Raw genomic sequence first — 16,091 nt, forward strand, 5'->3', positions numbered from 1 at the left:
CCCTCATATTTCACACCTATCCCCATGCCCCTCGGGCAGCCCTGACACCCCCTCTACCCAACACTTACCGGTGTCTTCTGGAACCCAAGGTCATGCATCAGCGACCCCTTGTTTGACGGGTCCCTTACCTCCTTGCTTTAGCACGCTGGCTTTCTCCCTGGACACTTCTGCTTTCGAGTGGCCCCCGTCTCCCACACCTCTGTCCTCCAGGTCTGAGGTGGGGCAGGTGTCTTCCAGGTTCTGCAATGACACTTCCAGACCCCCTCCTCACCCCCCGCCTGCCCAACACACAGCTGACCCCGCACAGCACCCGGTCCCCTCCCTCCTGTCGTCCTGGAACACCGGGCCTCAGATTCCTCCGTGAGGATTCTGGCTCTGGCCTCGCTCACGCCGTTCCGGGGCACTTTGTTCCAAATCCCATCAAAAGCACTGCAGTCACACTGGGCCGGCGCTGGCCGCCTGCCTGCCTGTCCCAGGCCTCACTGCCACACGCTGGACTCACGCACAGTCGTGGTGCTGCCCGAAGGCCCATCTGGCCCCCAGGACCCCTATCGCCCCCTCGCCGCGGCCCAGAACCCTGCTGGTGTTGCGCTGAGACGTGGCCATGTCCCGCACCCCCCCAGTGCTGTGGCCCCCACACAGGACGCCCATCCAGGACGTGGCTCTAGGACCACACTGCTCATTATCCGGCACCCGGTCCGTCCCCAGCAGCCTGCAGGCCTGCTGTTCTATTTCCATCTGAAAACCCAAAAGCCTCTTGGGCCCCATGGCGCCTGCAGCTACACTTGTTTCTCTTCCCCTTAAAGCATCATTCCAGCCTGGCCTATCCCTGCCCGAGCTCCCCGCCCGCCAGGCCTGCGTCCGGTGCACGGCTTGTGTCCCGGGCTGGCAGGAAAGCGCTGAGGAGGAGCAGTCCCGGCCAGGGTGGCATGGCAGGCGCTGTGCTCCTGGTCCCGGCCTGGAGATGGCCCACGCAGGAGGGCATGGCCCACGCAGGAGGGCATGGCCCACAGGGCGGGCCCTGGGCTGCTGCAGCTCTCTCACAATGGACTCCCTTCCCATCGGCCGGGGCGCAAGCTTGGGACGGTGGTAGAGACGCCTCTTTCCAGGCCGCAGGGGCCTGTGAACACCCATCTCGTTCCCCCTCACCCAGTGTACAGGCCATTGCTTCCTGCTGTTTGGAATGGACTTCACTGAGGTATAATTCACATGGAAATGAATCCAATTGGATGAGTCCTGAGAAACTCAGACAGGCCTGCGTCTCCCACCGGGAACATTTAGCTGGATCGCTCAGCAATTACCATGCTCCCAGTGAACATGTCTTAGACATATCTTGTTGAATTTGTCCCTGTTTCGTGGTTTTGATGCTAACATAACTAATTACCTATTTTCATTTTATCATTATGTCACATAGATTTGTATTTTGTTTCTAATTGTTCCTGCTGGCTTGTAGAAATACAGCTGGTTGTTGCATGCTGACCTCGTACCTTGTCACCCTGCCACAGCCACAGTCACTCTGCAGATCCGAGCCTTTTCCACGGTCATGGCACGTCTTCCTTTCCCAAGGGTCTAGCTTTTCTTTTCCTTTTCTTTCCTTATCGCGCTGGCTCGGAGCCCAGCTCCAGGACGTCCTATGTTGTTTCTGAGGGAAGGGGAATGGATGGTGGCCGGTCGGCACTGCAAAGGGTGGTGATGGCGGTTAACTCTGCCAGGCGGAGCTGAGTGCCTTTCTTTTCCTGGTTTCCTGAACAGGCGTTGAGTTTTGTCCACTGCTTTTTCTGCATCTATTGAAATGATCAGCTCTTTGCTCACTTGTTCTGTTAATACAGTAAAATACGTTGATTTTTTTTTCAGAATGTTAAACCAACCTCCATTCCTGGGATGAACCATGGTTGGGCCTTGTGTGTTCTCTTTTATATATATTGCTGGCTTCAATCTGCTAATATTTGAAGGATTTTTAAAAACTTTCTGTTCGTGATGCTATTGCTCTGCTGTTTTCCTGTGATGTCTGTCTGGTTTTGGTGTCAGGATAGTGCTGACCTCCTAAGTTTGGGCCTTTTTCTTCTCTTTTCTGGAAGAATTTATACATAGTTGGCATTGTATATTCCTTACCTGTTTAGTGGTATTCAACAAAGCTGAGTCCAGCTTGTTACTGCTTTGTGTTTTGTTGGGAAATTTGTAAATGTTTTCAAAAAATTTACAGAAACATTAGTCCCGACTACTTCTGCTGATTTTTTTTTTTGAGAAATTGTCATAAGCTTATTTTTTATTATGATAAAGTGTATGTAACATAAAATTTACCATTTCAGCCATTTTTAAGTGTGGTGGCATTAAGTATTCAGGCTGTTGTGTAGACTTTAATTTCTTACGTCAGAATTCTTATAAACAGGAGTTTTAAAACAATTTAAAACATTCCATTTAATCTGGCATTTGTTTTTGTTTTGTTTTGCTTTTACATTACATTACGCTGCAGAATGTGTTCACCCTGCCTGCCTCAGACTTTGTGCCCTTTGCCTGTCGTCTGCCCTCCCCGAGCCCTGGCAGCCGCCCCTCCCTGCTCGTACGGGTCGTTTCAGGTCCCTCGTGGAAGCGAGCGTCCCTGTCATCACTTCCTCACTGTGTCAGTGCAGCAGGTGACAAGCTCTCCAAGCGTGAATGACATCAGGGAGCGGCTGTGACAGTTCCATAGCTTTGCACTTGAATTATATTTTCATCTTGCCATATGCACGCTGGTTTTACCTCTTATCAGAACAAACCCTGTTATTTAGAAAATTTTAAAATAATGAAGGCCTGTAGGAAAAGTCCTTACGTTTGAGAAGACGGCTCATATCTGCTGCATTTCATTGGCTTAGCTCTGTTCATACCATTTGAATGGTCATGTTGCCAAAGGGACATGCCACAAACGTGTCCACTTTTGAAGTCTTGCTTGCACACAAGTGTTTCTTGTGCACAAGAAATGCTGACTCAATGCTCACTACCTGGTTTTTGGCCACTGAGGGGGTTGTCACCAGCAATGCCAGTGACAGCACTTTGTAAATGACTCCCAGAACACAGGCCAGAACTGTTTCAGAAGAAAGTGCTGCCAGAACGGGCGGGGCCGCAGGCTGGTCCTGTACAGACAGGAGCAGGGGTCAAGGCGCTGCTCTGACAAAGCTTTCAAACAAAGACAGCGCAGGTGGCTCTGTACAAAATAACAAGTTTATTTGTATAAAAGGTTTTACACTAACTGTACACATGCACACACCCACACAGCTCGTAGCCACACATCGAGGACTCTCCTCTTAATAGATGTACCACACACTTTGATAGTACAATTTACAACCTAGTGGTTGAAAACAAGTGGGAAGCTTTCTCATTTATTTATAAACCTTCCATAAATTACAAAAGAAAGGCAGTCTGGAAAGTGTGTATAAAGAATAAAAAGTTTACAAGTGGACAAGAATTACAAAACAGTCATCATCCAACACATGTGCCAGCGACTCTGTAAGTCTTTTGTTCAAGTGCCTGTGACGGTGGGTATGGAGCCGTCGGACCTCGGTGTGGGGGGTGTGGTGGGGCTTATGCTTGTGGATTGTTTTTCCTGTGTGCTACTCACTGTTGAGTATTTGTTATGGCATTTTGATAGGTAATGAAAGGAACAGAAATCCACATGCCACAAAACGCAGCACTCAGAGCAAGGAGTGTTACTAGCTCTCTGGCAGGTTGGAGGGGTGGGAGTTACCAAACCAGGTTACTTTCTCTCGTCTGTTTCGACTGGTTTGAGAAGTAAACGTTCTGTACTGCTTGGCTGGCTGTGAAGGACGTCAAACCAGAACCTTAAGACTCAGCGTGTGCTGGTCGGTTTGAGCCCTGTGTGAGAGCACGGAGCACACTAAACGCACACACACGTGGACACTGAAGCCTTTATTAGACCGTACAGCTCACTGTGCATTTATAAGGCAGAATCCCACCAAGGCCGTTCGACTAGGAATTTCAAGACCAGAGGTGAGTGAGTTTTGCATTACGAGGGAAGCATTTGCACAGGGACAAGGCTGAAACCATTCTTTTAAGGGCAGATGACAAATGCAGAGACTGGAATCACAGGTAGGGGTGAGCTGCCAGGAGTGACTGGCCCCCCGTTTGTTCGTGAGACCCCACCTGCCGACAGACCTCGGCATTACGAGGACGGCTCAGGCCGGGCAAGAGCGCCAGCCACCCTTCCCTGGCAGGTGGCGTAAAGCGATGGTGCAGAGAGAGCACTTCTCTGCTGTGTCAGGGGACATGGGTTTTAGGAAGTCCTTGCGTCGTGAAAGCCCTAGTTTGGAACTAAAGACAACGACAGATGCGGACGTTGTTGGAGGCGCGTGAATCACTTCGCTGCCCCCAGCTTTTGCAGGAGTCTCTTGCCTCTGAAAAGCAGCCCCTTTTTCTTTTTCGAGGAGACTTCCCTGCCTCTCCCAGGACTACCAGTACCCATAGGTGACGCAGGTGACCCCGAATGGAGGTGGGCTGTGGGGGATGGCGCTGTCCTTGCTGTACCTGCACCCTCAGGAGGGACCTGGGACGTACAGTGTGACAGTTTATTGAGTGCGTGAGCGCCAGCAACACCAATCCACTCGGTAACACCGCATGCCCGTGGCCCGCCAGGAAAGGTAAGGGTGGTCGTTCCTTCTTCCAAGTGCTAACATGCCAGCGCCTCTGAGGGAAAGGGTCTGGCTTTGCCAGGTCTGTGTCCTCAGGGGAGGGGCTGGCCAGTGCTTTGGCAGGACAAGCTAGGTAACCACTGACTTGGTCAACTCAGACCCAAAGCAGGGTGGGGGACGTGACTTTAAATTAGGTCGATAGAAAAATTGGCCGAGTACCCATCAGAAATCTTAAAAGCGAACGAACGTTCTTAAAGGGGATTTTGTCGTCTCTGAAAACTACTCGGGTCTGTGAACCCTGCTGTGGTCGAGCGCATTCCTGGTTTAGAAACATTGGAGATGGCACACCGGTTGAAAGAAAAAAAAAAAAAAGAACTAAAATGAACCTTAATTACAATCAAAGGAAGCGTCAAGGCCCTTAGTGGCTGCTGCCAAGACTCCCCCGTGACTGAGGTGGGACTTCTGTCCCCAGTGAGCACGTGTCCGTCCCGGCACGAGAGCCATGCCCCCCAGCAGTGCCCGGGGCCGTGCCCCCACCGCCTACCTGCACTCCCCATGAGTGTTCATTACCAGCAGGCAAATGACAGAAGCAAGGGGCTTGGACTTGGACTTGAAATCAAGGTCCGACTCTAATGGAAACACCTGTCAAGCACCCAAAGCCACCTGAAGATACCAGCTACTCCGTCTAATGCGATGGTTTGAGCTGCGTGTCCCAGAACCTGGTACAGCACGGGCAGGCCAGCACGCCCAGCTCCACCAGCGTCTGTGCTCACAACACTCCTGGTGCTGAGCGCCCTCGTGAGACAGGCTCGGCTGCTGCAGAAAAACACGTGCGGTTGTCACACCAGCACGTGCAGTGCTCAGAGCCAGCTCGTCACCTCGTGGTCACGCTCCTCGGCCTGACCTCGAGTTATGCTTTGCAAAATAATTGACTACAGTAAACATTTTGATTGTGTTGTGCTTTTTCCAGGACGGGCTCACAATGCAACATGCAGCTTCAAGCACGTAGACCTGGGAGACTGTGTAAACACACAATTAGCCTGGTCAGAAATATGTCCCCAGTGCTGGCCTTTCAAATGTCCTCACTGCCGAGGACAGGACTGGGAGAAACGATTCATTGCACTACACACTCAGTTGCTTTACAACAGACCAAGTGCTGTCCTGATTCTTTAGGTGCAATGCTCTTTTGAGACATATTTCTTTTCCTTTTTTCAGCCCCACAGAGAACGTAAGTCTACCGCATTAGCCCACTAAGGTAGCTTAAGGTGGTATCTTTATAGGTATCTTCGGTTGCTCACTTACGTGAAGGTATACTGCCTGATTAAGGTGTGAAATGAACACTCTTCTTCTGTCTCCAAGCAGATGAGCAAAGAAATAAAAAAAAATATATAAAAATAGAATATATAAAACTGGATGAAATAAAATAAAAATGAGACACTAAGCGAATGTAACCTCCTCCTCCAGTACGTCTGAGGGGTTCTCTGGTCTCTAGTAAGAGCACTGAACCCTCCACGGGGCGAATCGCCCTCCTGCCTGGAACCTAAGGGCTGGCCACGCCCCTCCCCTCTCCGCCAGACTGGAAGGTGCGTCTACCAGGTGGGCTGGGGTCCCTTTGCTTACCAGTAAAGGCGGGCTGATTAGAATGGAAAGGGTCACGTTTTGTGACATAAACTAAGGTTTAGAATTACAAATTTTTAGGCACAGGCCCCATGGAAGGGCAGAGAAAAAAATGCCGGGTATGTGTTTTTCGGTCCAAGATAGAAAAACAACAGCGCAAACACTGTGGGAGACCGCCGGTGGCCAGGGGGGGTCAAACACGCTGAGGGTGGCTGCTTACCCTTTTAGCCTTTGAGTGCATCGGCGCGTCTTGTGAGCAGTGGGACGGGGCGTCAGAAAGGTAGACTTCAACGTCGTCAGGCACTTCTTCTAGGAAGTTGGAGGGTACGAGGCCTTTCTGCCCATTAAGCTCGCCCTAGAAACACAGGCAGGAGGCAGGAGAGTGATTTACTCCCTATTTCTAAAAACCCACTTCTTGCTTTAGCTAAAGGAACATGGGTCGGAGCGGAGACGCATGGTGGTTTGTTCCGGTTCCAGAGCAGGCGGATCAAAGGGCCTGCAGGGTTTCCAGACTGCCCTGATCACGGGACACCCTCGGTGACCTGCTCAGAGCGCGGGGACCCGGGCCTCCCCTGAGCTGGCCTGTCTGGGGCCGGGGGAGCCGAGGGGCCTTGGCGATTCTTAGCACCAGGCACATCTAGGAACCCTCCCCGGGACCGGCTCGTGTAGAGTCCTCAGCCCTGGGAGCCGAGGCCCCTCGCGCACAGCTGCCGAGACGGAGTGCATCCCGACAGCAGCCACACCCAGCGGCCTGCCTGGCCCGCCCCTCACCTCACACAGGCTCCCACCCTCGCTGTGAACACTGAACAACATGGGGACAATGAAGTCTGCTGACCCCCCCTCAGAGATGACTGCTTCAGACTGGCACAGAGCCTTCCAGACCTTTCTACGCATTTGCATATCTGTGACATGAGCCATAGGTCCAGCTGCCCACTGGACACCCGACTGAGCAAGTCACATCCACGGTGCCTTTTCTTCCCCACCCCCAATGCTAACCTGCCCCTCAAGTGCGCAGACCCAAGTCCAAAGTCAGCCCCAGACAGCACGGGGGTCCCGTGTTCACAGGTCAAGAGATGACAGCATGACAGGCTGCCTCCCACGTCCCAGTAAAAAACGCACCCAAGGATCAACAGGGAAAGCAGCCTATGGAAGGGGAGGTCTGACACGGGGCAGTGTCCAGGCCGTGAAAGGACTCCTTCAACTCGAGAGAAAACGGGCAAAGGACTCGAATAGGCCATTTCCCCAGAGAGGCCACCATGGCCACCAGGCACACGAGAACGTGCCCAACCATGTCTGACCCTCACGGCAACGCAATGTACGGCCACAAGACACCACCTCACCTCCCGTGGGATGGCTACTGCCAAAAACAAAGTGTAGGAGGTAACAGAGAACAGCGTTGGTGGAGACATGGACAGACTGGCACACTCGGTGGGCGTGTGAAACGGCGCGGCTGCCACCGAAACAGCATGGCGGGTCCTCACAGAACTAAACATGGGACAACCATGTAGCCCAGCAGCCCCCTCCTAGGAATACACCCCAAAGAAAGAACAGACGAGCAAAACCAAACATACAAAATGAATAAAAGGGGACTTGTTGATGTTTCAAAAACTTACATAATAAAATCCATCTTCATCGATTTCACCAAAGACAGTTATAATATCTCCCGTGCAAAATGTCAGTTCAGCCTGTGGATGAAACACAGTTAACGGTTCTCTCCCTTACAAAGTAGTTGTTTTTGTTTAAAAATCATGATTTCTCTAACCATTTCTCCTTTTTTCTTATTGTTTTGGTATTAACTTTCAGGTAAATTAGGAAGAAAGCTACAACGCTAACGAGAGCCCCTGTTCATAGCCTTTTAGAAAGTAGCCACACATCAAAATAAGGCCAACCCTTAAAAAGGCTCCGTGGCTGAGTCTCAGCCGGAACCCCAGGCCACTGCCAGGTCCCGGCTGAGCTTCCAAACCTGGAGCCCGAGGCACACGGTCCCCAGTGGAAAGGCCCCCTCTCACTGAGCCTAAACGTTTTTGTTCATTTATTAAATGTCTATTTACGTGCCCACTGTGGGCTGGGCTCCAGGCTCGAGACGGGCAGATGAATATAGTAGAGGGTGCAAAAAAGTGCAGTTTGATCTCTAAAAATGAACGCACACAAGGGCAGGAAGTGCACGTCTCGGGGCCAGTGGGTCCTGCGCGGGGCCAGCTGGTACAGGACTCGGGGGGCCTGGCGCCGCTCGCCTGTCGGGTCAGAGGGACACTGGGCACCACCACCTGGGGCCACCCTGTGCTCTAAGAAAGTGGCCACATGGGTGCAAACCCATCTCTCATTCCTGAAGGCACAGCTTCCCAGCGTCCCCGGGGCGAGGATGCCGAGCATGGCAGGTGTGGCAGGTGTGGCACAGGCCGCAGCCCCATCTCCCCACCCACCTGCCTGCTTTGCCTGTCACCCTGGCGGTGGGCGTTTAGTCCTCTCTTCAGGGTGACGCTATTGGGCCACCACCATGGGGACCCTGGGCCACTGTGCCTGCTGTGCCCGGAGCATGTCCGCAGGCTGCCCCTAGCGTCTGCCGACCATTTACTGGCCCTGGAGCCCCCCTACGCCCGTCCCCGAGAAGGCTGAGAGGCTGGGTCAAGTGGCTGAAGCGGGGTGTGAGGAGCAGCCGGGACAAGGCACAGGGTGTGGCCGTGGCCGCAGAGCGCTGGCGGCCGGCGGTACCTGGACGTCGATGTTGGGTGAGCTTTCTCTCGGATCGTAGTCGTACAGGGCCACCATCCTGCGCGTGCACACCGACGGCTGCCGGCCCCTCCTCCTGGTCCTCTCTGCTCACACCACGGGACGAGAGAGCCATCGTGAAGTCACCGCAAAGGCAGCGGGCCCCTCCCTTGCTACGTGGGCGCTGGGACCAGACAACCCCCTCCCAGGTCTCATGCTCAGGAACTGGCGACAGCACTCAGCCTGGGCCCACGTGTGCAGGGCGTTTTGCCCTAATTTAGAATAAGCAGAGGGCAGCCAGCCGGCTCAGTGGTTAGAGAGCAATGCTCATAACACTAAGGTCACTGGTTCGATTCCCACAGAGGCCAGTGAGCTGCGCCCCCCACAACTAGACTGAAAACAATGACTTGACATGGAGCTGATGGGTCCTGGAAAAACACACTGTTCCCCAATATTCCCCAGTGAAAATTAAAAAAGAATAAGCAGCACACCTTCCAGGCCCGGGCAGGCCGCCCTGACACTACGCAGACTTTCCCCAGACGGTTAGTACAATGCCCTGAGCGCGGTCATTTCACAGGACGGGACAAGTCTGACTTCCGGAAGGTGGCAGTGACCACACACACGTTCTCTATTATACAACCAAGTCCACCCCTCCTAACGTGCACTCCTGTGAGGTCTGATCAGCTCACACGGTCACAGGAACAGCATGACAATCAGGGAGAGTTCCGTCACCCCCCAGTGCCGCCATGCTCCTTCACTGTCCCCTCCGGCCCCCGGCAACCCGTGAGTTGTCTGCTGTCCCAGTACTTTTGTCTTTCCCAGAATACGGTTTCAGTGGAATCGCGCAGAAGGCAGCATTTAGACGCTGGCTTCTCTCCTTCGGCGGAGGCATCTGAGCCCATCGGTGCTGTGGCATCTGTCAGCCGTTCACGCCGTCTTCACCAGCGAGTAGGATGCCGTCACCCGGACGCCCCGGTGGTCTCCTGCGTCACCAGGCAAACGGCAGGAGCTGTGCCTGTCATCAGCGACCCCTGTGAGTCAGGCTGCCGTAATCACGCACGGATGGCTTCTGCGTGACGTTTCCATGTCGCTGGGACTGTGGGCAGTATTGTGTGTTTACCTTCCTAAGAACCCGCCAAGCTGGGTGTGTGTGGGTTTCCATCAGTTTTATCTGTGTCTCACTAATGAGGTGAAGGTCTTCTGGATGCTTCTTTACCATCCACACGTCTTCCGTGGTGAAGGCGCCCCTCAGGCCTCCTGACGCCCTGTTCCAGGTGGTTCCACTTCCTGTTGCTTGGAGAAGGCTACTGCGTGTCCCAGACTCAAGTCCCTCTTCAGCTGCGTTGCTGGCAGACTGTCGTTCCTGCCTGTGGCTTCTCCTTCCATTCTCTTCCTGGTGTCTTTCTAAGCGGAGTATTTCATTTGGATGAAATCGAACATCAGTCATTTTTCCTTTTATGCATCATGGTTTTAGTGTCTGATTATCAAAGAAATCGTTGTCTGACCATCACAAAGTTTTCACCTATGTTTTCTTCTAGAAGTTTTATAGTCTTCCTTTTTATATTGAAGACACTGTTCCATTTTGAGTTAATTTTTTTAATATGGTTTGAGGATGGCCTGAGATTCCTTTCTGGCGTATTGTTGTCAGAAGCAGAAGGTTGTCAGCAGCTGTCACTGGCCTTCCACTGAATTGCCTGTTTATCTTGTTGAAATCCATTGACTGAGAAGTGTTGGTCTGTTTCCAGATGCCATTCTGTCCCGTTGACTGTGTGCTGGTCCTTTCTCCAATCCCACCTGTCTTGGTTCCCTTAGGATTAAGTGATAGGAAGTTTCAAAACCAGGTTTTGTTCTTTAAAAATTGTTGTGGTGATTCTCGCGCCTCTGCCTTGTCACGTGGTCTTAGATTTAGCATCCTGGTCCGACGGGCACCCTGCTCAGACTTCCTCTGGGTCTGCGTCCATCTCCACGTCAGTTTGGGGCATCTGACATCTTAACCAAAACAGTAAATCCAGGAACATAATATCTCTGTTTATTTAGGAATTCTGAGATTGATCACATCACTGTTTTGTAGTTTTCAGCATACAAATCCTGCCCATATTTTGTTAAATTTGAGCCCAAGTCATTCGTGTGTTGTCATTATTGGAGATGATACCACTTTGAGTTTCAAGCTTTTGTTGCTAACACCTGGGAAGACATTTGGTTTTGCATCCACGGACCTCACTAAACTCTCGTTAGTTCTAGGAACCCTTTTTATAGAGGCTTTGAGACTTTCTAAGTAGATCTGCATGTCGTCTGTGAACAGAGGAAGTCGTTTCTTCCTTCCCACTGTGTATACTGTGTATTCCTCTCTCCCCACTGTGCTCGTCAGGCGCTCGAGCACGAGGCTTAGGACTGGTGGGGGCAGACATGGTGCCCTAACCAGGCTTGGGGGGGGCAGCGCTACTCTCTGAGCCCCGAGCGTGACGCTTCCCGGTAGCAGAAGGGCAGGAGATGTCTCCGCTGGCCCCCTGGACGAAACGCATTTAGAAAGCTGGACTAGGATAGAGAGACGGCTAAGCCACTTGGTCGTGTCCATCCAGCGACCGTTTCTTAGCAGGCTGCTTCCAGGCGCCCGGGGCTGTGGTCACACAGCCCCTCCCTGCACGTCACTGTGGACGTCAGGCAAGGAGAGCGACCGCAAAGGGGTCGGCAGGGTCGGGACTACGTGTGGGCAAAGGATTCACGTGAAACCTCAGCTGTCAGAGGTGGGCTTTAACGTGAGACAGTGAGTTCATTACTATGAAAAAGGCTGAAACGTTTCATTTTTGTGATTATCCTTAAAATGATGCATGTCCTCTGCACCACTGAGTTTTGTGAAGTCTGATTTAGGCGTGAATCCAATGTTCGCCAGCATGAAAACCTTACATATGAATGACATAAAAATGGTCTGTCTCCGGAGATTCAGAAAAAGGAGAGACCTTTGGAACGAGAAGCTGTTCCTTGCACGTGAGGAGAACGAAGATCGTACGTGTAACACGGTTGAAAGACTGGGTGTCCAGGGAGGACCTGCTTCTGGCGCCTAGATGGTGGCTTCTCCCTGTGCCCTCACGTGGTGGACGGGGCGAGGGGGCCCCTTTCATCAGGACACTGACCCCATCGCCTCGTAAACGCCCCACCTCCAAACCATCACCTTGGGGGGTAGGATCTCAGCACATGAATTGGGGGACATGGACGTTCAGTCCCAAACCACCAGGGAGCAGGTGCCAGGTTCAGGGAGAGCAGAGGCCGGCTGTTACCTATTTTCTCCACAGGGGTGCTGAGAGGGAGGAAGCCCTGTCTGAGCAGCTGCTCCATCATCTCGTCATCGGCTTGGATCTCAGAGACCATGTTACAGGGGATGAGGCCGAGCCGGGCACAGGTCTCCCCGCGGTAGAAGCCGTCCACATCTTTGTCACCGTAAACCTAGAGCCGCAGAAAGAAGGCGGGGCCTGTGACTGGCTGCTTCAGAAATACAGCAGCTCTGCTCACGGCGCCGTCTTAGCTAGCGCGGACCGTGCCTTAATGCCATCGGTCACCTGGACGTCACTACAGATGTGCACGTGCCCTCGCCGCCAGCCTCGCCCAGGTTCCGACAGCGCTGGGGCTCCTGTCACTTCTGGGCTGCCGGCCAAGGTGGTAGCTGTGCTTTGCTGGGCGCGGGACTGAACTTGCACAGTTCAAGGTGTTGGTACAGAGACCCCGCCCCCGGGGGGTGCCCACTGCATGTTCCTCCACAGGGAGACAGTGCCCCGCGCCGGGTGTCCTGAAGTTAGAACTCTTGACTGACCAAGGGACCCTGCAGGACCAACCTCAGGAGCACCCGTGTCCTTTACAGGCACTCACTGTGGGACAGGACAGCTGTGCTCTCACCGCTGCCCAGCGCCAGCTACCCCCGGCCTTCGGGATAGTCCAAGATGGGATCCAGGCCCGGTCCCACCTCCTCCCGGGCGCCAGCCTGGCCCTCATCTCCCAGGCCCCCCCCACCATCCATCGGAGGCTGCTATGCTGAGGACCCTGCCCCCCCGGTGGCCCCCCCAGCCCCCCGGCCCTCACCTTGATGATCTGCCCCTCTTTAAAGGGCAGCTCCTCTTCTGCAGCATCGGGATTCGGGGACATGCTGAGAGGGTCATAATCAAACAGGGCCACGAAGACCCGGGCCATGGGCTCCTCGGCACTGGGGTCAGTCTCCGACTCTTCGTAGAAATCTGGGGACAGCCGGTCTCGGCCGTATTCATCTGGGAGCATGAGACAAAGGACACAGTGCTAGGTCATTCCTGCAGAGCCCGTGCAGCACAGACAATCACACGGTTTTGTGAACAGGGCGGTGGGAGGAGGAAGACGCTGCAACACTGGAGTCTTTTCTAAAAAGTTGCAGCTGTTTGTACGCAGACATGAACCCTCTCAGGGTGGCTTTGAACAGCAAACACCTGTCATAAAACTCAGCGTGTGAAGACAGAGGAAGGACTAAGTGGCCTCAGGGACGGCAGCCCTGAGTGCCCGGGGGCATGTCGGGGTTCGCACGGAGGCCACACCAGACAGGCCGTTAGGGGGCCGGGTACAGACATGTCGCCACTCCAGGTGAGCCAACGCACGTCAGGGTTAAATGTGTTTGTATGTCAGTCAGTGTGACAATGACCACACTCTTCGCTCAGCTCTAGATATTTACATGACAAGTGCATCCTTCATTAGTGTGAATTAATGACTTCCCGGCAGAGGTGAGTTTCAACTCCACCTAACGTCCAGCTTCTAAAAATTATTCTTCCTGAAATCATAATATATGTGCATATGCGCTGTTAGGTCTCAGTACAGATAAGCACGTGTCATTATATATCGTTACGCATGTGATTGTGTGTGTGTGTGTAGGGGGGGGCGTGCAGAGAAGATGGATTGTCTGCCCCCAGAGAACACTGCTCTGCTCAGGAAGCAAATGAGAAAAGCTCATCACCAGAGACAGCAGCCGCTCAGAACTTTTGTCATCAGCACCAGGAGCACAGGCGGTGGGATGACAGGACCTGACTGTGTGTGGAAAGACTGAGAGCTGACGGAGAAAACCAAGCCGCTCATCTGCTCTCACCCACAGAAACACTTAGTTGAAAAATAAAAAGCACATCAATTGCAGGAAAGGTTAATTTTTTTAAATGCAGCAAACTATTTACATTATTTAAATTCAGGATCTTTTTTAGGATGCCTAGAAAATCTAAAAATGTCAGTAATTTAACTTCTGCAAGGGAACAAAACTTTTAAACAGCGGCCTCATTCATTTCTTCCCCCACATTTGGGTCTCGTTCATAGTGGGACAGGCTCGTGGCCGCCGGTGCTGCCAAGTCCCGCCGTCTGTCACGAGTGTCGTCTTCCACGGTGTCGCATTTCCTGACTACCTGACCGAGACCAGCACCTCGCCATGACTGCCCGCTGTAACAACTACAGAGAAAAGGGGCATCAGCGATTAAACAGACGTCACAGCTTTTCATTTTCTTCTTGTAGGAAAACCCGGGGAAAAGACGTCACCTTTTCCAAGGGCCAGGCTGCATCTATCCATTGATTTGTTCTCAGGTTTTCCTCTCTGGACATAGAAAAGCATGTGGCATTTCCTTGCTCTGTGGCCAAGTGTCCCGGAGGAACGGGACAAAATAGAGATTGTCACAGTCCAGTAGTGAGAACGGGAGCCTCTGGAATGTGTACTTCATTTTTAGAGCACTGTACCCTCGGGCCTTTCATCTGACAGGTAAATAACTAGATAAACACACAGAGCAAAACGTATAAAGGAGGAAACCAGACCCAATTACGTGTCCTTAGGAGACACCCATCATCTTAGGAGTTCCCTCGCACTCATTATATGATTTAGAATTTATTACGCATGGAGCTATCTATATAAGTTTGTCTTTAAATCAGAAAGGGCATTTTTTTAATTTAGGAAACTGAGAACTTAAAAATATTGAAATTATAATATTTTTATTATTGTGAATGCATCACTTACTAAAGTATATTTGGGAGGTACACGGTGTACAGACTTAAGTTCCTCTGAAAAAGAAAACAGATGCTTTTGGAGTGCAGGAGATTTCTAAAATAGTAATTCCTAATATTTGTACAAGGAAACAGAGCTAGAGGGAAAGAGTCCGTGTGCGTCCCCGGCCTGCTCCCCCTGGGGTCACTGGCTGGGTCCCTGGTGGAGGCTGCTGAGCGCGTGTCACTCTTCTGAAATCTGACAGGGTCGAGCGCACGCCAGGTAAGTTGTGTGGTCTTCACTGTGCTTTTCATGCGGCTTCTCACGTTGCTACATGATGAGAAGGCAGGTAAATGAAAGCCAGTCTCATGGATTAATTCAGTACTTTTGTGAGTTGAGTTGTTTAGAGGCTTTTTGTTGTTGTTAAGGGGTTAACATAACACTTCTCTCTTCCTGCTTTGTTGCCGGGGTGTGTGTGTGTGTGTGTGTGTGTGTGACGAAAGGCTAGTTAGTTGCTGCTGGTCACCAGGCTCCATTATCCTGTGCATAACACTTTCGAGCTTGTTTTGCCTGATTCATTCCAGGAACAGAAGCATTCTCCTCTGAACTTCAGCGACACCCCTCTTAGTGGACTGGTTAGAATGACTAAAGTGACAGCACGCCGGCTAAAGCCCCCACCCCCAAACGTAATGAAAGGAAAGGGAAGGCCAGGTGACGACGCAGGAGCGAGCAGGTGACCAGACAGAAGGGCAGCACGCACCTCAGGACACTCGGGCCTCGAGCTTTCGGTAACCTTTAGGCCCGCTTGCCCAAGTGTCTCGTGCACACAGACAACTCTCTGTGCTGGGAGCTCAGGGAGCCGTGTGGAGTGCGGCCACCAACCCTGCTGCTGCTGCTCTGACCACGCGCATCGCGTCGCAGGGCATGGTGTGAGCGCGTGACACAGGACGGGAGGGTGTGCACGCATTCTCCAGCTGTGCGTGGCTCAGCCTCTCCAGGAGCAAGTGGCCAGGGAGAAGACTGACGTAAAAAGTCAGCATGCTATTCTGAGAACACTTACGGATAGGTTTTATTCACCTTCTGCTGTTTCTGCCATCTTTTTGCTATACATAACTGAGGGTTTCCTGTATTTAGATGAAAATGCTATTCCCACTAAGTTTTGTAAACGTTTAGCCTGAGAA

At 52.3% G+C, this 16,091-nt stretch overlaps 1 protein-coding gene across 21 annotated transcripts in view; it reads right to left on the minus strand.

Moving 5' to 3' along the window:
- Window positions 1-3,888: 3,888 nt before the first annotated feature.
- RIMBP2 (RIMS binding protein 2) overlaps window positions 3,889-16,091 on the minus strand; it is a 124,403-nt gene continuing 112,200 nt past the window's right edge. For 12 of the 21 annotated variants that reach the window (XM_074321025.1, XM_074321028.1, XM_074321032.1 and 9 more), the window contains 6 exons: window positions 13,020-13,201; window positions 12,224-12,389; window positions 8,952-9,055; window positions 7,853-7,924; window positions 6,460-6,594; window positions 3,889-4,537 (listed from right to left, as the gene is read on the minus strand). In XM_074321025.1, the coding sequence (XP_074177126.1) occupies window positions 4,349-4,537; window positions 6,460-6,594; window positions 7,853-7,924; window positions 8,952-9,055; window positions 12,224-12,389; window positions 13,020-13,201 (848 nt within the window). In that variant the 3' untranslated portion in view covers window positions 3,889-4,348. Of the gene's footprint in view, window positions 5,975-6,459; window positions 6,595-7,840; window positions 7,925-8,951; window positions 9,056-12,223; window positions 12,390-13,019; window positions 13,202-16,091 lie in introns of those variants that run through there. The other 9 variants (XM_074321021.1, XM_019748794.2, XM_074321031.1 and 6 more) reach the window with 5 other exon arrangements.

The sequence above is a fragment of the Rhinolophus sinicus genome, linkage group LG16, assembly GCF_036562045.2.
Source record: "Rhinolophus sinicus isolate RSC01 linkage group LG16, ASM3656204v1, whole genome shotgun sequence".
NCBI lineage: Eukaryota > Metazoa > Chordata > Mammalia > Chiroptera > Rhinolophidae > Rhinolophus > Rhinolophus sinicus.